Source organism: Chaetodon auriga, chromosome 17 (assembly GCF_051107435.1).
Source record: "Chaetodon auriga isolate fChaAug3 chromosome 17, fChaAug3.hap1, whole genome shotgun sequence".
NCBI lineage: Eukaryota > Metazoa > Chordata > Actinopteri > Chaetodontiformes > Chaetodontidae > Chaetodon > Chaetodon auriga.
The window spans coordinates 3893127-3916098 of NC_135090.1; the positions used below are offsets into that span (position 1 = coordinate 3893127).

The following is a 22972-nucleotide window of genomic DNA, read 5'->3' on the forward strand; positions in this document are numbered from 1 at the left end:
CTGTAGAGCAGGCATTTCATGTATGATTAAACACTTGCACAGTTATGACTACACTGACGACAAGATACGAGCTTCATTTATTTATTATTTTACAAGACGGCGCTGCATAAAGGTACAAGTGTATGGATTGTATAGGTGCATCGGTGTTCACCTGCTATCACTGTCAAATCTTACTGACTGACCCACTGCTGTTCTATTGTGTAAAAACACAATCACATCTACGATTAAACCATATCAACAATAATAGTAAGTATCAACATAATTAACAATATGCACAGCCCATGTAAATATTATGTCACAGCTGTTATATAATATTCTGTATTAAATAGAGCATGAGCTCTGGCGATTGTGAGCTCCGCCGACCGCGCATGCGCAGTGATACACGAAGCCGTGTCAGCGCTGGTGGAGTAGGATGGATGCTCTGGTTGTGATGCTCCATTTAAAGACTTGATAGACAGCTAAATATCCTCCTGATTCAAGTAAGGAACTTTATCCGAATGTACCAGTAATTACCGAACAGTGGCTCCCAGCTGGACTCTCACCAGTTTATCTCCATGACGCAGGACTACTTGTTACGGCTAGCCTGTTAGCTAGCTAGGCTAAACAGCAAACAGCTGTCGCGAGAATGAGGATAACTGAGAATCAGAGTTGTTTGGGGCGATTTTAGAGGAGCTCCTGTACTGTATTGCAGCATGTCAAACATATGCCAGGTGAGACTTCATTCAGTCTGACGTTTTGTGTTCACTGTAGGCTCAAAATGGGAAAAGGCTGTAAAGTTGTGGTGTGTGGCCAGGCAGCAGTTGGAAAAACTGCCATACTGGAGCAGCTGCTGTACGGAAATCACTGTGTGGGTGAGTAACATGGAGTCTGTCTCACGGTTCTCCTTTGCGCTGAAAACTGATTGAACTTCAGCCTCAAAGTCTGTTCTCTGACAGCAAATGTTGTTGTCTGTGAGACAATCTTGACTACTTTCAAATCCAAGCTGAAGACCTACCTGCTAACCACTGCTTGTACTTCAATTTGTTTGTCAGTGAGTTTTATTGTATTTATTCTGTGTGTTTGATTGTTTGATTGGCTGGCCTTTAGGTGCACCTTATGTTTTCCAGGCTCTGAGTCCAATGAGACCCAGGAGGACGTGTATGTGGCCTCAGTGGAAACCGACCGCGGTGTGAAGGAACAGCTGAGGCTTTATGACACCAAGGGTCTCCACGATGGACAGGACCTCCCCAAACATTACTACTCAGTGGCAGACGGCTTCGTACTCGTGTACAGCGTCGACAGCTTGGAGTCTTTCAAGAGGGTGGACGTTCTGAAGAAGGAAATAGACAAGTCCAGAGATAAAAAAGAGGTGTGGCTGGATCAAAGTTTGCTTTAACCACCATTCGTATGTGCTGTTCTCTCCTCGCAGAGAACGTTCAAAAATGCACTGCTGCCTTTTATATTGGCAAACATCCACACCACAGAACTGAATTATAGAGATTCGACATGTCCAGTTCCGCTAACAGCGCCAACCCTGTGGTCGTGAAAGGTGTGAACAAATAGAATTTGAATAATGAATTAGGGAAGTTAAACACTAAGTAAAGATAGGAGATAGCGAAGGTTCCCGGCATGAGGAAATATCATTTGAATTTTATTCATATGCGTCAGCTGCCTTTGCATGGAGGCCCCCACAATCTGAGGATGTGTGTGCAGCAGAGCCAGAAAACTTACCAGCTTAAAATATAACTAAGTATATAAACATAGAATAATAGCAGTTGTTTAAAAATATAACAAAATACATAAACAAGAGTAACAGTAATTGCTAAAAATATAATTAAGTATAACTAAATATCTAGTTATATAAGATGTATTCTAATGTATAATATATATAATATTATAATAATATAATAGAAATACAATATAACTAAGTATATAAACAAGTATTTAGAGCAGTTCCTAAGAGAGAGAGAGAGAGAGAGCCAGAGCTATAAACTATATACCAGAAGAAAAAAAAATGTGCAAGTTGCAGATGATAAATACATGTAAAGCATGGACTGAATGTGCAATAATGCAGTAGTGCAGATAATATGTAAAATATGGAGGTTTGTGAGGTTGGTGGATTAACTGTTGCTGTTGTAAAGTGTGATGACCCGCGGCAGGAATGATCTCCTGAAGCGGTCCTTGTGACAGCAGAGCTGGAGCAGTCTATAGGAGGAGGAGCTCCGCTGTCTGTCCATGAGGTGATGAAGAGGATGTTCAGGGTTATCCATGATGGATAACAGTCTGTCCAGTGTCCTCCTCTCCACCACCTCCTCAACAGTGTCTAGTTAGCAGCCATTAATGGAGCCGGCCTTCCTGATCAGTTTCTTCAGTCTGTTGGTGTTGCCGGCTCCGATGCTGCCTTCACAGCACACTGCAGCAAAGAAGAGTGCACTGGCAACAACAGACTGGTAGAAGATCTCCAACATCTTGCTGCACACGTTGAATGATCTGAGCCTCCTCAGGAAATAGAGTCTGCTCATCCCCTTCATGTAAACAGCGTTGAAGTGCACGGTGTGCTGTCTTCAAAAGATGAATTGGATTTGGTGTGTGTCTGTCCTGTTCTCAGGTGACTGTCATCGTGTTGGGGAACAAGACTGACCTGCGGGAGCGTCGTCAGGTGGACCAGGAGGCGGCGCAGCAGTGGGCGCGAGGCGAGAAGGTGAAGCTGTGGGAGGTGAGCGTCACCGAACGCAACTCCCTCATCGAACCCTTCACCCAGCTGACCAGCCGCCTCACACAGCCTCAGAGCAAGTCCGCCTTCCCTCTGCCGGGGCGCAAAAGCAAAGGCACCCCGTCCAACGACATGTGACACTCCGAACATCCCCTCACTCCTCTCTGCTCCTGTCAGCAGGCTGCATTCACCTCATGTGGGACTAACCAGCAGGACAACGTGGACGGGCCTTTAGCTTAGCAGCATGGCTTTGGTTGCTTCTGGGTAAATATACAGTCATAGTGGTAACATAGTTTTAGTGGACTTGTTCCATATTTTGGGAAATAGGCAAATCTGCCGTTGTTCTGAGAGTGAGATGAGAATCAGTCGGTCTCTCTGTTTAGTACTGAGCTGGGGTCAGAATGTGGTTAGCCTAGATTAGCATAAAGAGTGTCAGCTGGGGGAAGCAGCCTGGCACAATCAGAAGGGGCAGTCTATGCCAAAGAACACCCCGAAAGCTGTTTGTTTAATACATTCACAAACAGAAATGGAAAAGAACATTTTAGGGGTGGTTACACGCTGGGAGTACAAATAACAGGTTTGCAGGTTGCTGGTGCCAATCAGCGAGCACAGGTTCCGGAGTTGTTCTCTGTACGGACGTAATTAGACCAGACCTGGCAACCACACTGTGATGACAAGATGCTGGGAAGCTGCTCCCTGCTGTTCTTTACTCCAAATAAAAATAAGTGGTTTCAGAAGGAGTGAAGTGATGGTGCAGTGGCTGTTTGCAGCTTCCTGAGGCGTTGTCCTCGCAGTCAGGTTGCCAGGTTTGGCAAATGTAATGCTTTTATTGTAACCAATTAATAAATGTGAGATACGATGGACGAACTGTTCATCAAGATATGGGTCCAACATGCGCCCTCCCCTCAAATTACAAGTGTTCATTTTGGTATTTCTGATGTCGATCTTCTCATCTCACTTACAGGAAGAAAGCAAATAAGCATATTTCCCAAAGTGTTAACTCCTCCAATGAGGATGCATGTTGTAGTTCATCATTCACAGCAAACCAAACATGAGTGCACGAACCGAATCCACACCTGGAACGTCTGTTTTCTGTACAGTGTGTTTGACACTTCAGTGTGAAGCCAGTCTTTTTTTTTCTTCTTCAGTCCATCTCAGCATGGACGAGCACTTTAGCACCAAAGATTTGACACAACCCAAACACAGATCGGACGGATTGACGCGTGTGAATTGTGAAATCATTTGTTCACTGTCCTCTTGAATTGAAATGTGTTTGGCATTCCAAGTAAAACATGAATAGTCTCATTTAAAGAGTTATTAGTTGCTGTAATCATTCTTCTTCTCAGTCTGGAGACATTCTAATCTAGAGCTTCTACAGTGAAAAAGGAATCTGCAGTTCACTTCAGTTCACTTCATTTGTCTGATTCATACTATTGAAGCCTGTTGTTAGCTTTTGAATGTGTTTTTGCACCATCAGAAAATGGGATTTGTGCTAGAAGGGAGCTCACCATGGCAGGTGTGGACGGAGTGAATGATCATAGCAACCTGTGACTCTTGCAGTCTACACACAGGCATGTGATAATTGCACTAAAACAGACTTGAGACATTTGAAACTGTCCTGTAAACTCTGTCGGACTGTTTTCAAACAGGAATCTTGTACCAATGTTATTTCCCATCTGATGTGAATGCAGCATGAATCCTTGTCCTGCGGCAGGACTCAGCTAGCCTTCGTCCAGTCCACCTCATATATTTAACGTGGCCTGGCAGCAATAATACTCATGGTACTGCCTTTAGTCGTGTGTAAGATTCTTTGTCTGGCGTTAGTTGCACTCCTGTGTCGTTCAGCCTGTATAATCCAATAGGGCTACTAGTTAAAGCTGTGTATGTCTTTCTAACAGTAGAAACATCAGTGTTGAGAGGAAATATTTATTTTTTAACTAATTTATTTTTGTCACTTTTAATGAGCCACATTCCTTGACTTTTGAAACTTGTGAAACAATGTGAAGGATGATCTGTGCTGTTTTCTGTGTCTTTAATGTGTCAGAGTAATAACATTTCATGTGCTGCTAGTAGAACAGAGTTAGTGAGACTCTGTATTCATGCTAACCCTAAATTATTCTCTGCTCTGTAACTGTCTGAAGATGCACTGAATAAAATGTAGCTTCTTCATATGAAATCCTCTGAAAAGCTTGTTCCGGTGGTTCTTCCTGCAGACGATCTCGTGTGTGATGATACAAATGAGCGAACAAAGTCAGACGCTTCAGTTGGTCATGTTTAATTCTTAAGGGAGAAAACAGAACAGCTTTTTATCAGTACAGAACACAAATCACAACCAATATCCATCCATATCTAAACATGTCTACATGTGTCAAACACCTTTTCAAAGAGCAGGAGTTTGGAGAGGGAAGCAAACACCAACTGGAACTTATACATGTGAGAATTTACACTGATTAATTGACTGGGAATCATGCTGTGACACATCTCTTCTAGCAGTTTAGTATTAATGTCCATCTTCAAGCACAAGCTAAGAATTCAAAGAGAAAACACTAAATGCATTATTGCCAGATGTGATTATAGTTGGGCCGCAGATAACTTAAAAAATACAATAAACAACAAAATGTCAGGAGTTAAGACTTCAATTCCAAGATAAAAATCCACCCGCCCCTCTACCTGCCCTGCCTCCCTCCTCCACCGGGAGCCACGCCTCCCGAGTCGACGCCCCCACATCCCCAAGTCGTCTAACCAGCAGCTCCTCTGGTGATTATGTGGCGTAGCGTTTGGTCCACTGTTTGGCTATCCTGTCGTGTTCAGGTCTGTTTGTTGTGTATTGTGTGGCGATGCTTCCGACCAGAGGGTCAGCTGGGAACAGATAAACACAACGTCTCATCAGTCCTTCTGCAGGCTTGTTCTCCCACACAGCCCTGTGAGAGCCGGACGGCAGAGTGCAGCTCAAAGCATCCAGCTGCAGTATTCAACTGAAACCATCAAACTACTGCAACGAAACGCATGCTTTACTTATGCTTCATGTTTGAGGTAGCTCATGCAGCAGGAAAGCTAGCAGGCTACATGGATTTAAGTCATTTGGCAGATCAACGAAATACCTACTTTTCATGCTGGATACATTCCTCATGAACAGTGGGAAAAGCAGCATGTAGTGCCAGAATATCTTCACCTCTAACTTGGAGAATTAAGAGTTCAATCCAACCAAACCAGAGCTGGTGATTGTTGGAACAGTGGAAAGATTAACCAAGAAGGTTTTGGTGAGTTTTATTTTGTCAAGTTTTAAAGAGTTTTATGATGATCTGTGAGGTAAAATTACTGATTTTCTAAATGGAGTCTGGTGAGCAACTTCACGGCTGCCTCTGGTTGGGGGAGAGGTGTGGCCAGTGAGGCCTTTCCTTTCGCTTACTGGTGCTCTAGAGCGTCATCTAGTGGTTTTAAATGTCGTAAATGGAACCTTTAAAGACTTGAATACATTTTTGTTTTTCCATTTTTCATACAAGTTCAGAAAAATTGATTTCTAAATGCATTTTAATTCTAATTTAAATTAGTTAAGACAAGTTCTTAAATCTGTTGTTCTTTAAAATGTTTGCTAATATGGGCCAACTGTAACATTCATATATACAAACTTAAATTCACTTTATCAAAGCTGTGGGTCCATATTTCTAAATAATGCTGATTTTAATCAAATTACCTCGAACTACAAACACATGAAAAATGAAACGAAATTCACCTAACTGGAAAAAAAAAATCCCCACAGTGCCATAAAACCAGTTCTGCTCATTTATTCATTATTTTCTATTTATTTCTATTATTATCCACAATGGCCGACTAAAACATACTGAAGAGATATCTCCCCTTGTATTAACACTATGGCCAAATCCCTGATGATCGTCATATTCATATAATCACTGCTGAGGCCTCATTCTGGTTTCATCTATCAAATACCTGCAACAGTAACTGCATAATTATACAGTTACTGTAAAGTTAAGAGGAACCTTCAGCTAAAGTAAGAGGATGACTTAAAGAGCCACAATGGTGCAGTAAATCTCAATAAATATATATTCACTAAAGGCTTTAGTTCAGGCAGTGTGAACACATAACAGGCTGGAGATATAAGACTAGAAAGCTCTGTGATATAAGCTGGAATCAAGAGTAGATTTAATGAAGTGAATCTTGAAATGCTTTAAGGGGAGTCCTGTAATGAATGTAGAGCTGCCTATGAGAGTTTTATGGTCTGTCCTTTGAAATCCAAGGTCAAAGGAGACTTACTGCAGATAAGACTCAAAGGAAAAATACTGAGTTACTTCAGTCTATGAGATGAGCTGCAAACCCATATTATGCAGTCATTATTTTATTATTTTAAGTACACATTTGTAGAAATGACAGAATAAACATTTATTTCATACTGGTAGAACTAGAGTGGGTGGAGTGGTGAAGTGGTGGGTGAATCTGATCAGCCTCCCAGCCACAGTGGCAGGTAAACACAAGGAGCATTTAACAAAGGACTGAATCATTCCCAGATAAAGTCCACTCAATCAGCGCAGGGGGGGGGCCCAGGGGGAGAAATCCCTGTGGGCCGGTCGCTCTGAGGCGCGGCCTGACAACGAATTACCCGTCAATCATCCAGTGATGCTGCGTGCATCCTGCATCACGCCGCATTGAAACCACAGAAATAAACCACCGTTCTGTCTATTTGGATGTGTCTTGTAGAACAGTATGTCGCCATGATGTGACTCGAGCTGGACTCACTCTGAATTTTGCCAGTCAAATCAGATGTGGCTGTTTAATACAAAGATTTGACTGTTTGTTTCACCACACTATATTCCTACAGTATATCAGCCTACACGACTCTATGTTTTACCCGTCACACTTATCCTGCTTATAATTCAGTTAGAATATCCCGGCACACCACAGGGCGTCTCTCCTGCCAGCCTGCTGACGGTGCTGCCACTCCAGCCACTGTGGTGCCCCAGGTGACATCAGGATTTGGTGCCACCAAATTGTAGAGTTGACTGTATTATTTATTATTGCAGAGTGCGTGTGTGTGTGTGTGTGTGTGTGTGTGTGTGTGTGTCTCACCAGGGTTGCAGTCAGTGAGCAGGGAGCAGATGGACAGTAGGACCTTGGAGATGGTGAGGGCAGGACTCCAGTTGTCCTTCAGGATGTCCAGACAGATCACCCCCTGACTGTTGATGTTGCAGTGGTAGATCCTCGTACGGAACGTCACCTGGACACACACAGAAAAGATGAGTGTGTATTCAGCAACTTTTTCCTCCATTTTCTCTTCCCTTATATGCTGAACTCCATGTAAAAAATAACAGTTTTGGTGTTCCTCTTGTCTTGCTGTGCTCTGTGTTTTTCGCCTGTTGTGCAGCATCTGGCCAATCTAAACAATGAGAACTTTATAACTGTAATGAATGACTGCCTCACAGTTTGTACATTAAAGCAGTCAGGTTGTATGATATGAGGTGTCTATGTTTAGGGGTTAGAGGAAAATTCGCCATTTTTTGAGTGCAGTTTGGTTGTGACAGCTGCTCCCTAAAAAGGAGAGAATTACAAGTATCAGGACTGAGTGATGACATGTATTACAGAGGCCCAGGGAATTCAGATTGAAGTATGAGCTCCTGATTTCACTTAGCTGCATTCCAAAGTGCAGGGGTGCCCTCTAGTGGAAGATATGGAAATGATAACCCCTGTAAACACAGCCATCTGTGCCATGATTTACACAACAGGCTTTTCTGGCTGCTAACAACCATGCAGAATTCACCTTGGGTGGCTTGAAGGGGTAGTCTGGTGTGAAGGCGATGTCCAGGAAAAACACTCCTCCCTCGTACACGGAGCCTGGAGGGCCCAGGATGGTCGACCTCCACTCATAGATGTTGTCTCCTTTAGGGCCAGCGCTGTCAGCACACAGGAAACATTTACTCTAGATTAACAGTTGGATGTTTCAAAACCACACAGATGAAAATATCTTCAATCGCCCGACTTCACCACAACACTTCAATTATGTGACTGTGGGACAATGATTTTCATTTCTAAGTAGAGACTTTCAATAAAAAAACCTCTTCCTTCAGCAGCAGCTCCTCTGAGCTCTGACTCTGAGCTGGTCTAGGTCTCTTGGACCAAGTCCAACTCAAGTCTTTGAGACAAAACTGGAAATAATGTAATGAATCAGAGCATCTGTATGAGACAAACAGATCAATCCGAACACAAAGTACATAAAATGAAGTGCTCCACATCTCTGCTTTGGTGCAAGTCATTAAAACAAAACATTCAGCTGAAGCTGTGATGATTATCAATTCAAAATGCTTCACTCATCAATTCATTCACATAAAAATCTAAAAGCACAACCCCGATTCCAGAACAGTTGTGACGCTGTGCAAAACATAAATAACAACAATCAACAACAATTTCACAGAGTTCCTGAGCCCGTGTATTAATCTGTTTTATCCATTCATGTGTTCACAAAGTGGTGAACCTCTCTCCATCCTGGCTTGTGAACGACTGAGTCTTTCCAGGATGCTCCTTTCAGACCCAATCATGATACTATCACCTGTTACCAATCAACCTGTTTACCTGTGGAATGTTCCAAACAGGTGTTTTTGGAGCATTCCACATCTTTCCCAGTCTTTAGCTGCTCAGACGAGCAGATATTTACAAAAATCAGGGAAGCTGATGAGTAAAGCATTAAATATATTGTATTTATATATTTATTTATACGTCAAAAATGATTAATAAATTCTCACATCCTGTTTTATTTGTTTCACACAGCATCCCATCTGTTTTGGGAATTAGGATTAGGGATCAGATTTGAAACTGTTACTGGTGAAAAAAAAACGAGCATTACTCGAGGTCAGGTTTAACGAGTAGCTCTTGTCAGTATAACAGTTGTTAAATGAATGAATTCAAGCTAAACTTCATCTCAAATGTATTTTTTGCAGTTCAAGTGGAAACAGGGAACTTTTCAAACCCCCCAGTGTCTCCAGGTGTTCCAGCTGTTTCCAACACTGCTGCAAAGACAAACAGATCACTTTCTGTTTTCCTCAGAGCCAAACAACTACGACCAACACAGGACACGCTGATGTTTCCAAATGTGAGTGAAGAAAGCGTCAGAAAGCAGCACGTTCACTAAGAGGTGGAGTCAAACTGTCAGGATTCTATATGAGGGAATATAGTTTGAGTCCTGCTTCGCACAAACAAGTAACTGCAGCAGGGGCTGGAGTCTGGGTGGAGGTGGAGATAGAAGAAAACATGAGGAGAAAAGGCAGATCGTACCCAGAGGCAGACAAATCCAGAACTAGATCAGATAACTTCAAATTTTAGTGCAGCAGAATTCACAGCAGAACTAAGGAGCCAAGCTTAAATTTCAAACGTCAGACGGATCATAAATCTAGGATTTAATAAAGACAGAAACATCAGACTCTGACTCTGGAGGGACACACAGGCTTGTGTCATGATGGACAAAGTCCATGTGAATCGTAATTGGCTGGATGCACACAGACGTCATCTTAACAAGCTTCAATTTCAGTATTAACAGTTAACAGTCACACTGAGGAGGGTGCAGCACAATGCCCTGGCGGTGTGTTTACAGGCTGCATCCACCTTGTTTACAACAGGGCGGACAGCATGAAAATAACCTATTTTGAATAATTAATACAATTAATGAAAATCTACTAATATCAGTCTTAAATATTTGACAAAACACGATGATCACAGCAGCGGGGAGGCAAACAGGCCACATGCTTGATGTGAGGAGAGGAAACACGGAGCTGCTCCTCTAAAGACTGTTTTTAATCAAAGGCCAAATTCTTCATTTTGTTCTGGTGCCAGCAGCTGCAGCTCCGAGTGTGCATTATGGAGACGTTGCGTGCATCCTGGTTATGTGATTAATTATTCATGACAGTTTGGCAAAGCTCCAAAAGGAAAAATACCCAAATTTAGCATCTGTGAATATTTATGGGTCACGCTTAAACGTACTCAGCTTTTTTTTTTTTGGTCTCAGGTAACTGGAGTCTGTCTCACAGCAGGCGAGTCCGAGTCACCTGGAGTCAGGGTCTCCAGTCTCACCCTCACAGAGCTTTAATGGTCCTCAGTCTGCATGCTTGGGCTCCCTCCCGAAATATTAAGACAGATATCAACATTGCACTTTCTTCTTCTGCTGCCTCACAAGACCAAACACTTGCAGTGCAGCCTCCACTGGCTGATAAAGGTTTGAAATCACAGCCCTGGTACACAGACTACCTTCACCTTTGACCTTTTATCTTCCATGTACCGACGCTGCTGTTGCACCAGCTAATGAACCCAACCTCTGCTGAAATGTCTATACAACGAGCATTCTTGTAATGTTTTCAGTCAGAATCTATTCCGTGTCACTTTATTGGTAATTCATTAAAACAATGGAGTGCCAACAAAGACAGTCATTACGCCAACAGAGTGGAAAGTGATAAAAAGAAAAGGATCCTCAGGACTTTATTTGCCTGTGGCGGTGAAGCCGACGACGCCAGCCGCTCCATGAGAGCCCTGATTCAACAGCAGCAACGCACTAAGTCAACAGCGGCTTCTGTTAGCGTTTAATGGTGGAGATGTTTTCACATAATTGACTGCCTGATGAAGCGCTCCAAACTACACTTTCCAGTTTGCCGTTTCATTTTTACACAAGTAAGGCTCTCAAAGCATGTTTGGCGGACAAAAAGAAAAGACGTCTTTCACTGGCTCATTCAAAATGCAGCGGACAGCAATATGCAGTATTTAGACACGGAAACGATGTGAGGATTTTAAATGAACACACAATAATTCATTATTTAGGCGCAGAAATTCAGAGAATAATTCAGAGCGTGAATCCGATTTCGAACACACAAGCAGTTACTCCACATACTGCTTGTGTAAGTCTAAGTGGCTTCTGTATGCTGTAACGACAGTGGAGTAAAATGCACCACTCTGCCCAAATCTAAAGCTCGATAGTAGTCCAGGCTTCAGGCTGCTGACTGCCAGAAAAAAAACGAGATCTTCACAAGTTTTTCCAATCTTTAGACGGCTCCCAAAGCCGAAGAGTTCAAATCACTGCTGGGACAGACACCTAAATCACCTCCATGTCCTCAGCGGAGCTGCAGACGTAAATGTAAAACATTTACTGTTACTGCCATATGAAGTTCAGCAGAAAATGAGCGGCCATGAGATCAGAGCAGTCCACATTTATAGATCCGTGCTGTGGCTCTTACTCTCCTTTATGGTGTCTTGAGATGCGATTAAGTCCACATTGCTCACTCTCAAAGCCAGAAAATCTACAGAGTACAGCTGCTTTAAGGGTTACCCCCAAAATTTCTATTCACACTACAAGCCTTGCATCCATCAGCAGGGCCAGATTAACCCACCAGAGACCCCAAGGACCTGTCATTTATCAGAGAAAATAAAACAGTCAAAGATGTGGTGATGATGATGAATCAAGATAGTAGTGGGTCATGAAGGCAATGTGTGCAGGTGTTAGGCAGTCAGACTGAGCACAAAGTGACTGAGGAATACACGCCATGAAAAGTTCAGCACTGGAATAGTAACAGGTCTACAAACCACATTTTTACTCAGGTAGCAAATACTGTAGCTGTCACCTCAAGGCCTTCATCAGCTCACTTCATGCTGGGTTTCAGTTGACATCCAGTATTGCCAAACCCATCTGCAAGTCTACAAATTAACAAAGTATTTGCCGCTCACTGCACATGGAGCCTTTGGGCCTTGGAGCACTTGCCCACTTTGCATGTTGGGTAATCCAGCCTTGACTGTCAGGGATCTAATGAAAGCTTGACACGATGCAAGGAGACACCTGTCGAAGGTTTTTATTTGAAAGCAGCCACAGGAGGCCCTGTTCAGCATCCTGTGATCGAACACATCACATACTTTCTCCATATAACACAGCTCCAGCCCTCAGTGTACTGTCATATACTACACCTGCTCCACGCTGCGCTGCGCTGTGCTGACTGACACTTAGCTGCCAGTGCTCAACACTGAAAGGGACAAAATCTAGCTATTGTGTTTGTTGTCACAGGAGGTGAATGCAGTGGGCACAGGGGGGCTGTGTGCAGCTAAAGATCGCTATGTGGTGGATGGACGTGCGGTCAACCATCCTGAAAGGGTTCCAAAAATAAACCTGGAGGCATCCAATACAACACTAGCTGTCAAGCTGTTAGGCTGGTGGCTCTTGTAACGCTATGTCACATGTTACATGCTTTTTGTTTTAACAGATTTAAGGGAAGTAAAATACATTTTAAAAATGTTCACCCACGTTTGGGAACCACTAAAATATATAAAGATAATTCATGCTGAAAATTAATGGAAAGGTTGTATTATACAAAACACTAAAAAAGCTCAATCTCAGTTACTACTACAGAGGACATGCAAATGCTGACCAAACAAGGAGCACAGCGCCAGATCACAATATTCAAGGGCAAAGCCATGGTGCGCTTTCCAGATGTGAAAATAAGTGAGGAGAAGCACCCTGCGGTATAAAAACATACCACATGTCCCCGAGAGGAACGCAGTTCATTTACACTGAGCTACCAGCATTCCTGCAGGAGAGCCCGGACCTGCTAATATACCGGTTCACACCACGAGACCTCAGTCAGGACCCGCTGTCACACCAAGAATAGATATTGTATCATTTTCCAGTGAATCATCCAAACCGAGGTTTCTTTCACCTGACAACAGAGGCGTCTCACATTCACAAAGGAGCCACAGAGAGCGCCTGGGCTTCCTCCGCACCTGCCCCCAACACACACAAAGGCTACCCGGCGCTTTGTGTGAGCCGGTAACACGCCACGCTCTCACTGTTGTCATTCACTTCAATATCAGGGGGGCTTCTTCTGCGGCCTCTGTGTACGTACACACACACACACACACACACACACACACACACACACACACACACACTGCAAGAAGAGTGCTGACATTTCAGCCGTTTTATTTTTTCTAAGCCTTTAACCTTTCAAACAGGCACACAGCGGTTTACCCAAAACAGACTACTGCGGCACAGCGGAGGATGAATACGTTCAGTCAGCCCACAGAATTCATCTGCAGCAGCCACAATGAGCTCCAGCGTGCTCACCTTAAAGGTTCAATGTGCAGCGTCTCACCCTCAAATACCCCGAAATTCTCATTAGTCGTTCCTTTTCATGCTTTACATGAGCAGCTGCTGACTGTCAAAACTAAAGCCCACAGCGAGCCACAGATCTCAAATCATGACACGGAGCGACGCACAAAGTCACAGAGGAACATGGGCCGGTTGAATGCCACGACCACGTCGTCATCGTTCAGGCTGTAATTAAGAGCCGCTGAATGGGAAGAAACAGGTCAGCCTCTGACGTGTAGTTCCACGGTGGAGATGAAGGGAGCTGTGACAGCTACTCTGTCTGCCACTGGCCAGAAAGAACCACGAAAAAGACAACAAACAACTGACAACATGAAAGCGGAGCCACCTCTGCTGACAGCTCCATCTGAATAAAATCCAGAAATATTAATACAAAGAGAATCGTTCAACTAATTAACCAAAAATATCTGGTTTGGATCTGTTTTCACAGCTAACGAGCTGCTCCAAACAGAAAGGACAGCAAAAGAAGCTGATCTAGGTTTTGTTTACCTGGTGAAACATATTGGAATAATGCATGAACCCCGGTCTTTGAATGCAGCATTGAGGTGACGTGTCGTTCATTTTTAATAACACCTGCCCACACAGATGCTGCTCCAATCAAATCTGAGTACTGACATCATCACTGCAGAGAAATAAACACTTTGGAATTTTTCTTTTTTACAGTTTTGACTGAATAGGAACATGAAGTGAAACACAGAGGAGATGTGCTGCACGTTGAGCCCTCGGTGTGAAAGCCTCACAGATGATGATGATGATGATGATGATGATGACGATGATGACGACAGGTCAACATGCATCCGTTCTTTAAACGTTCTTCCCTCTGTACTGAGCATGCTCCTGCCATCACTTACATTTCAATGAATCTATTTTTCTCCATCTCAACACTTTGCACTGTCTCATGACGTCTTTACTCTCAGTCCACCTTAGCCAGTCTCATCTCGCCACACACACACACACACACACACACACACACACACACACACACACACACACACACACACACACTTCCATCAGGGCTACACACTGGGCTTCATTTTCAATCACCGCTGTCTGTCCTGCGATGGTATTATGATGACAAGGAGAAACACGGTAATAAGCTGCCTCACTGAGGCAATATAACGACTCCACTTCTCTTGAGTGCTGAAGAGACTCCACGCGACAGCGCCACACACTCACCCCCTCCCACCTCGCCAATTTAATACAATGGCAATCAGCCTGCAAAGGTTCTCTCAGTGCTTTATGAGGACAGTGCAGGATGAATATCATATGGTAACATTCGTATTCCTCCTCTGAAACAAAGATTCAGCCCACACAGACTGAATTTTATTGTTAGGCCTGAGTGAAACGGATCACATCAATATCAAGACAAGAAGCTTATTCTAATATTAATGTAAAGAAATGCAAATGCAGGCAAAATGCTATAGAAAAATAATCAAACTGATGTTCATGACATGAAGTCAAATGAAAATTTCAATGTAAAGCCCCATCAGCCACATCTAGTGGCTGCCCTGTTCACTGCAGCCTGCGGTAAAGACGGAAGAAACACCACGACGAGCCACGATGCCACACTGTGAATGCTGTCCTGAGGGTGGCGCTAGAGGAAAAGTCAAGGGTCATCAGTCTCCACATGGTTTGTCCCCTTGTGAGCATGAACATTTGCCAGCAAAAGCCCAACTGACTTCTCTCATGTCCAGCTGGAGGTTTTGACCTGGTGGGGGCGCTACAGCGAGGAACAAATGAAACTACCAGCACTGTCGCCATCAGGACGACTACAGCCGGACAGCTTCTGAGACGTCTGCGTCCTCCTGCTGGTATAACACCTGAACTTCCGCACTGCGACACGTTAAACTTGACACGCATAAATATGTTAAATTCTACGCACACATTTCAGTGTGTTCCAAAAATAGCATTCAAGTTTGATAGTTGGCTCTACCTGCAGCCGACGGGACACACAGTGAAACATCGACTTCCCCTTGCTGCCCACCTCAAACCTGGCACGCAGAGGGGAAACTTCTTCAAACTTCCATCTTTGCAGCAGCAGCAGCAGCAACAGCAGCAGCAGCAGCTCAGAGTAACAACGGCGAACAGGCCAGCCACTTCCTCTCCAGGGACGAGGCTTTTTATAGATATGAAGAAGCAGTTGAGAAAACCTCAGTAGTGTCAAACACGCAAGCTGGTAACACACTGCAGAGGTGTGTGTGTGTGTGTGTGTGTGTGCGTGGAGACACTGCTCCTAGCACCAGCGAGGGATCACATGCAGCTCAGATGGCTCACACCAGGCCTGGCAGACTCTCACTCCACACACACACACACACACACACACACACACACACACACACACACACACACACACACGATGAAAAAAAATTAAGTGATTTCCAAATGGTTCAAGCTAAAAATATTAATAACTGTCTTTAAGCCACCGTATCTGTCCGGCCCTGCTTAACACCAATTAGCTCACTGTACACAGCGTCTAACTTTCCTTCGCTGTCATGAGCTCCGACCCTGGAATGTCAGGAATCTGACTGACACCCGAGGGCAGCATCTTAAGAGGAGATACTGTGAACGGCAGCGCGAGAAGGCAGAGTGGAAGGAGGAGAGAACAAAGCGCGAGAGTCAGGAAGCAAGCAGTAAATGAAGAAGCTGGACAAGAGGAAGAAGGGATAAAACATGGTGAATAAAAGCAACACGGGGGGGTGGGGGGGTGGGGGGTGGGGGGGGCCTGTGATGTCTGCAGTTCACACTTAAGTGGCAACGAGGCAGTAGAAAAATAAAAGAGGGCCTGCTCGGCATTCCCTGTGTGCAGCATAATTAGATTTTGATAAATGACAGATGAAAGGCTCGGCCCTGTAATGCTCATAAAACAGTGTTTGCAGCTGATAATGGAAACTCGTCAGGATAAGTCTTTTCTTCATCTGCCAGTGTCCATTTTAAGAGCGGCGGGGCCCGAGACAACCTCCAGAGAAATGAGACGACAACCAACTGACTCATCGATGTGTAATCCATTAAACAGCATCTGCAAGGCGTAGCTGGCCAGCTCCGCTCATACCCTAACGAGCAGACTGTGGGCTAAATGAAGCAAAGGGAACCAAAATCCACGAAAAATTCCCCTTTTTCTGCACGTGGAGCTAAATAGAGGGGTTTTCACCAAGTGGAACGGAGCAAAGCGAAGGGATGGGGCCTTTCTCCACGCCGCCGGTGAGGAAGACGGATAAATGAGTCAGGGTGCGGCCGCAGCACGCACGCTTGGAGACGATTCCTCCTTCACTTCAGTCGGTCAGGTGAGGAGTATCTGTTGCACTCAGGTGTCTCAGAATAAACCACAGAGATGCATGAAAATGCAGATCTGTCAGCGTTCATGAGAGCTGCAGATGACACTGACTACGCTGGCTAAACTAAACTTCCGGTATATGTTCAAGTGTCAAGGTTTGACTCCAGGACAATGACAAACACCTCAGACAGTGACATACAGGCTTTGCACAGACACACACACCCTCACTGGAATAATTGTTAAGGTGTGTTGCTGCGCACTGAAAGACTTTGATCTCAGAAAAAAAAAAAAAAAAAAGAACAGCTTTAGATGTTGAAAAGCAGGGTCATTTTTCATGGTCACAATTGAGAAGAAACCCTTGCTGATCTTGACTTTCTTTTCATGGTTTTTACTGCATTGCTGAAGTACTTGGACTGGATTCTACATACACGTTATACTGCTTTATACTTGACAGAGTACTGAAGACTGAAAAGTAACTTTGTGACATCTGTGGGTTGTTCAAAATCTGACCAGATTTTTGCTTTTTCAAGCAGAATCTGTGCGACCGACCTGGTTTGATCTAATCTAATCGGCATCTTGGTCTGCGGTGCAGCATTTAAAGCCTGATTCAGGTTTAAAGAGTCAAACGGTTTCTTGTTCAAAACAGAACTTCACAACCAGACCTCATGTCAACAATCCTGCATTCATCAAGTCCTTTTTCTCACTAAGCTGTCAGAGCCTTCAGGGTGAGGGGTTAATCTGAGACACCCCCGGGGGGGTTTGGGGGTACACTTACAGTGCAAATGTTCCTGAAGTTGAGATGCATGTGTGTCTCTCAGTCACTCACACTGAGGAGTGTTGACTGACGCAGCTCCTGTGTGGCAACGGTTCATGGTCTAAAAGTTTGTTTTGGGTCCGGGCTGCGTAACTCCTGGTTTTCAGCTCAGTGTCATGCAATCAGCTCGTCTTTGAGGTCTCCACATCATGACCTGCAGTCCACACACACACACACCTCAGCAGCAGGCCTTTCACCGCTTCAAGGTACCAGGGCTGTTAGAAGACGCTCCAGGAGGGCCGTCAAGGCTCCCCCTGAACGCCTCTCTCCAACTCCTGCCTCTGTACTGGATCCTCACTGTAGCAAGAGTGTGTCAACACAACACTGCAACAGCTTCACTTCAATGACACAACACAATCCATCCAACCCGGATGCACATAACAAACAGACACTCGGCTCTGTGTCTCAGATGCATTGTGCAATCTTGTTGTACCTCTAACATGTGTAACACGTGGTGATAATTCATTTTCAAGACACGCGTCGCAGCCTGCTGGGCTTGTTTGAAAGCCAAGTCAAGCTGACAAAACTGGGCAAACAGAAAAGTTGTTTCATTTGCAAGAGATGTGTTTTCCAGGCAAGCAAACCCGGGTTGAACATGCTCACGCGCAGGACAAGGTGCACACTCAAGTGATCTCACTTTATTACATCAACCTTACACATATCGTTCAGTAATATTCACATATAATCAGAACATTTAGAAGAGCTGCTGTCTTTATTCACAACAGCTAAATAGTAACGAAAGCTAAGCTAACGTTAGCATTGCAGACTGACAGGACGCCTCACAGCTCTGAATCCTGGAGGTCCAGATTCAGAGTTTTTAAGGAGATGAGCTGAAACATGATATAAAGAGCTTCAACGCTTCACGGGAAAGTCCGCCAATTCTGATCACAATCCGTCTTCGTCTCACACCCCCTCCCACCTGACCCAACTTCACCTGCACCGGTAATACAGAGCAAGACCACCAACAGCAAGAAGACACAGCCCAGACCCTCTGTGGCCGAGCGTTCGCAGCGCAACCTGAGCGCTGATTGGCTACAGCGGTGCACATTCACCAGCTACAGTCGTCATTATGAACCCACCGTTCACCTCCGACAGCTTGTTCAGACACTGCTGATACCGACTGAGGCGTTTCAATGAGCGCCGACACAAACAAGACTTCCCACGACACCTTGCTTTAAGAAGCACAGGCGTGTTTTTCATTTAAGTACAGAAGCCAAACGTCTCAGTTCTAGATTTCTTAAGACAAGCAGCTGGACCTGAGGTCTGCCGTTATAACAACACATAATGGTCTACAATCTCATTTCAGTGCTTTACATTTGCCACAAACATTTCAGTGAGTATCAATACAGTATTCAGGTGTAACGCTCAGTAATATCCCACTGAGGTGTGAAAAGAGCAATACAAAACAAAGAGATAACCTTGGCTGAGATGTTTCTAAATAGGTAATGAAGGGTAAGCCTGGCGCTCTGCTCATCATACACTGAAAAGTCTTAAGAAGTGCAAACAGAAAAGACACTGAGGCATAAAGACCCAAGGAGCTTTCCAACCTTCACATTCAAGACGCCCACATGAAAGACTGCTCGAATTAATTTCTCATAACAGACTAAATATCCTCATTTCCAAAACAAGCACACTCCCACTGAAACACGCTCATGTCACTGACCCAGATGTTTCTAATGACACGTTAATAATTCTCCAGGAAGCCATGCCGCACGCTCATTCACTCACCTGCAGTTTGGCGGTGGATCCAATGTGATGTCGGCCAACTCCTTCTGAATTCTGCAAAAGCAAATAAAAGCCACGCATCAAAAGCTGAGCTCTGATCACACACTGTAAATCCAAACTCAAAGCCCGGATAGAAGGCAGAGGAGGCCTGATGGACACGAGGAAAGGCTGCTATGCAGCAAAAGACCTTTATTCTGTGTCAAACTACAAGCTTGAAAAGCTTTTTTTTTGACAGAAATGTCTCAAAAGAAACACACCTCTCAATTACTGAAATGACATACACGAGACGGGACACTCAGCAGCTCTTAATGCTGGACACTCGTCCTGTTTTGGTAAAGTGATCTGAGGTCTTTCCATGTCCTGCTTCTCTAGCTGCTGGCTAAAGTGATTCATGCTCCTTCAACACACTGAACATCAGTCCTGAGAATAAGTGGCAGCAAATCTCTGATGAACTGCAGCTGTAAAGCTTTAAACTGAGTAAAATCAAACCTGAAAGGAGGGAGAACGAAAGCTGGAATGTGTCATCACAGACTGATCCTGGTCTCACCGTGGGTCAGCTCACCTTTTAGCACTCGTAGAGAGGAGTTTGGAGGTCTTGCTCATGCTGACTTTGCTTTCTCGTTTCTTTGAGGGGTTTGCGTCCTGTGTCTGCGTCTGCTGCTGCTGCTGCTGTTGCTGTTGCTGATGAGTTGAGGATGAAGAGGAGGAAGAGCTGGTGCTGGCACGGGAATCTTCATCCGACATACCGAGCCTGGGGAAACAAACACAAATGAGATTTAGAGATAAGGTTTTTCCTCTGTAACCTCAACTCCACACTGAACCCCATTTAAAAAACCTAACATTTAACTGGTGAGCCTTGTTTAGGAGCAGGTCACGACAGTCTGCTCCAAACTTCAGGCTGCACTCCAAAAACTGTTCAGTAACGCTGCAGAAACTCCTGTTTTCCCCTGAAATACCTGTGAGCAGCACTGACCTGTGTGCACCACGTTAGGTTAAGATCTACTGAAACGGACAGCTGTCTGAGGGTCCACCTGAGGGTCCCACATAACGTCTTCTAAAGCAGAAACGGATGCTGGTGAGCGTTTAAAGTTGAGATTTCATGGTTTTATTTCATTTTTGTCGTCTTCATACGTGCACAGCGCACATGAAGGCTATTGTCACGGACTCCAAACACGCTTCCGTCGTTTAAACGCCAGGCCTGGACTGTTCGGGTTCTGTGGATCCGGCAGGTTAAAGTGCTCCTGTGTGATGTTATTGAGGAACTTACGGCGCTTATCGGCGGAGCGTTTTCCTCTTTCATAACGCTCAATTCTGACCTCGGCTAATGTTTGCAGTCAGGCGGTATTTTTAGCCTTGTCGGGCTGCGACAAAGGAAATCATTTGGTGAAATAGTTCGGCTAAAGGCCTACTTCTGCCCGACACCGCCGAGCGACTCACGGCACGGCGGACCTCCGCTCTCCGCCGAGTCCACCGGGTCGGACCGAAAGGCACGAATTCATCGACGGGGCGATGTCGCAGTCGGCAGGAGCCTCAACACACACCTCAACAATTTCCAGCCGAATCAAAGTTTCACCTCAGGAAGTCAGCGTGGAGCCACAGCGCTGTCAAACTGTTTCCAACGCGTTCGACCCGAATTACGACGTCCAAAACAAAGACAACACGCCATTCACTTCAAGCTTTTCCTCGCATTTTTAAAGCTATATCCGTCGACATGCAGCTGATCTCAGTTCAGTGCAGCCAGTCACAGGATGGACCGGCTCCTAAATTCTCCTTTGACGATAGCACGGATACATTTGGAGTCCCACCGTCCTCTAAAAGACACACATTACACAAACTGTCACGATATGATGCGCTGTAATACAAATATTTAGTATTTGATACCTTTCTTTGTGTGTGTGCACAGCCTATGTGTGTGTGCCTCCGCCGCCTGGACGCACCAGTGTCAAAGCACCCACAATGAAGAGAAAGTAATCTTCCGGTCATCATCTTAAAAATAAAAGCCCAGCCAAATGAAGGCGGCGATGTTATAGCGATAGGATAAGACGAGAGAAGATAGGCTTTACTGATGAACGCAGGGACACTGAAGTGTCAAGGCAGCAAAAGCAAGTATAGTATAGTATGTTACCTGGAAAAAACTGAGCTTCTATTACACAATTAATGAAAAGGCATTCAGCACCATGTGCACAACAGTAACTGAAGTATATTTAGAGGCAAAATATAAAATGAATGTAAGACAGGCAGAAAATGCAATAAAATGACAAGAACATGTTAACTATATATGATGGAGCTCAGCGTGCTGTTTGTTCAAAATATTGCTTGAAAATTGTAGAAAAAAATGTGAATTTTCAAACTATTTTAAAATATTGTTATATTTATTCGGTCAAAAAATCTTTCATAATCCTTGAAAACCCCATGTCCAAAGAGCCGCCAAGTGAGGGGTAAATATCAGTAAACAATAGGGATCGACGGCTTGAGTCGTGAATCGAGGTTTGACGCTTTTATTTTGCAGGGTTCAATAGTCTTATTTCCGGGATTATAGCGAACAAATAACAAGAACTTGACGCTACCGCTGGACGCGTGCCTCATCTAGCCGGAAGTGTTGGTCCAGCAGCAAACAGACGTCCTGACATTGTCATCGAGATCATCATTTCTCTGTGTAACACAGCGTCAGAGTCAAACAGTGAAGTCAAAGAGAGATAGAGGTGTTATTAGACAGTGTAGAAAACAAAACAGAAGAGTTCAACTAAAATGAAGGGAAGCCAAAGTCAAGAGCAGTTCAAGAGCAGCAGGCCTTTTGGAAAAGAGAGCCATGAACTTCCTCAGACCTGACTGAGGCTCTGGCCAACACTGACCTAACACTTAGCTTTGACTCCTCACTTCCAGCTCTGCAGCATGTGTTAAACACTGCACCTGTTCACATTCACTGGAGGAAACTGATGCTTAGCTTCTCCATTCTTGTACGTTTGGCCATGACTCTGAACAGAAGCCATTTTTAAAGCGCTGTTCACCATTGAACTCAAAGAAAATAACATTTACAACGCCACTGATCAGATATCAAATTGTGTATAAAATACACTGAGACTGTGAATCATGTGTGTGGGATATGTAGGGGGCGTGATGTGACGATAAAAACAAAGCAGACCCTCGTGTAGTTTATCACTCAGCATGCTGAGGAGTAATAAAGCGAGGCTACTGTTCGCCATTAGCCTGAGTTTGTATCACAAGGCAAAACAGGCCAACCAGGAGCGGAGTGACAGTTTTAAAAGGCCATTATGCTGCGTGATGAAGTGGCCGGACGTGTGAAATGTGTTGCAGGTTAAATAAACATTAAAC

At 44.4% G+C, this 22972-nt stretch overlaps 2 protein-coding genes across 4 annotated transcripts; one reads left to right on the forward strand and one right to left on the reverse strand.

Annotated features, from left to right (window-relative positions):
* The first annotated feature begins 364 nt into the window (after positions 1 to 364).
* Positions 365 to 4875, forward strand: nkiras1 (NFKB inhibitor interacting Ras-like 1). The gene is made up of 4 exons (XM_076755177.1): positions 365 to 479; positions 751 to 851; positions 1107 to 1348; positions 2588 to 4875. The coding sequence occupies exons 2-4, from the start codon at positions 758 to 760 to the stop codon at positions 2828 to 2830; spliced, it is 579 nt and encodes a 192-aa protein (XP_076611292.1). The 5' UTR covers positions 365 to 479; positions 751 to 757; the 3' UTR covers positions 2831 to 4875.
* Positions 4876 to 4951: 76 nt separating this feature from the next.
* Positions 4952 to 21602, reverse strand: LOC143334894 (ubiquitin-conjugating enzyme E2 E1-like). Of its 3 annotated transcripts, none has more exons than XM_076753861.1 (6): positions 21521 to 21602; positions 20202 to 20390; positions 19643 to 19693; positions 8463 to 8595; positions 7775 to 7922; positions 4952 to 5551 (listed from the first exon to the last, which is right to left on the reverse strand). In XM_076753861.1, exons 2-6 carry the CDS (start codon positions 20381 to 20383, stop codon positions 5454 to 5456), a joined length of 612 nt encoding a protein of 203 aa, XP_076609976.1. In that variant the 5' UTR covers positions 20384 to 20390; positions 21521 to 21602; the 3' UTR covers positions 4952 to 5453. The 3 variants fall into 3 exon arrangements, with proteins under 3 accessions (XP_076609976.1, XP_076609977.1, XP_076609978.1); XM_076753862.1 differs by having other exon boundaries at positions 21213 to 21528; XM_076753863.1 differs by lacking the exon at positions 21521 to 21602 and adding an exon at positions 20613 to 21459.
* Positions 21603 to 22972: the final 1370 nt, after the last annotated feature.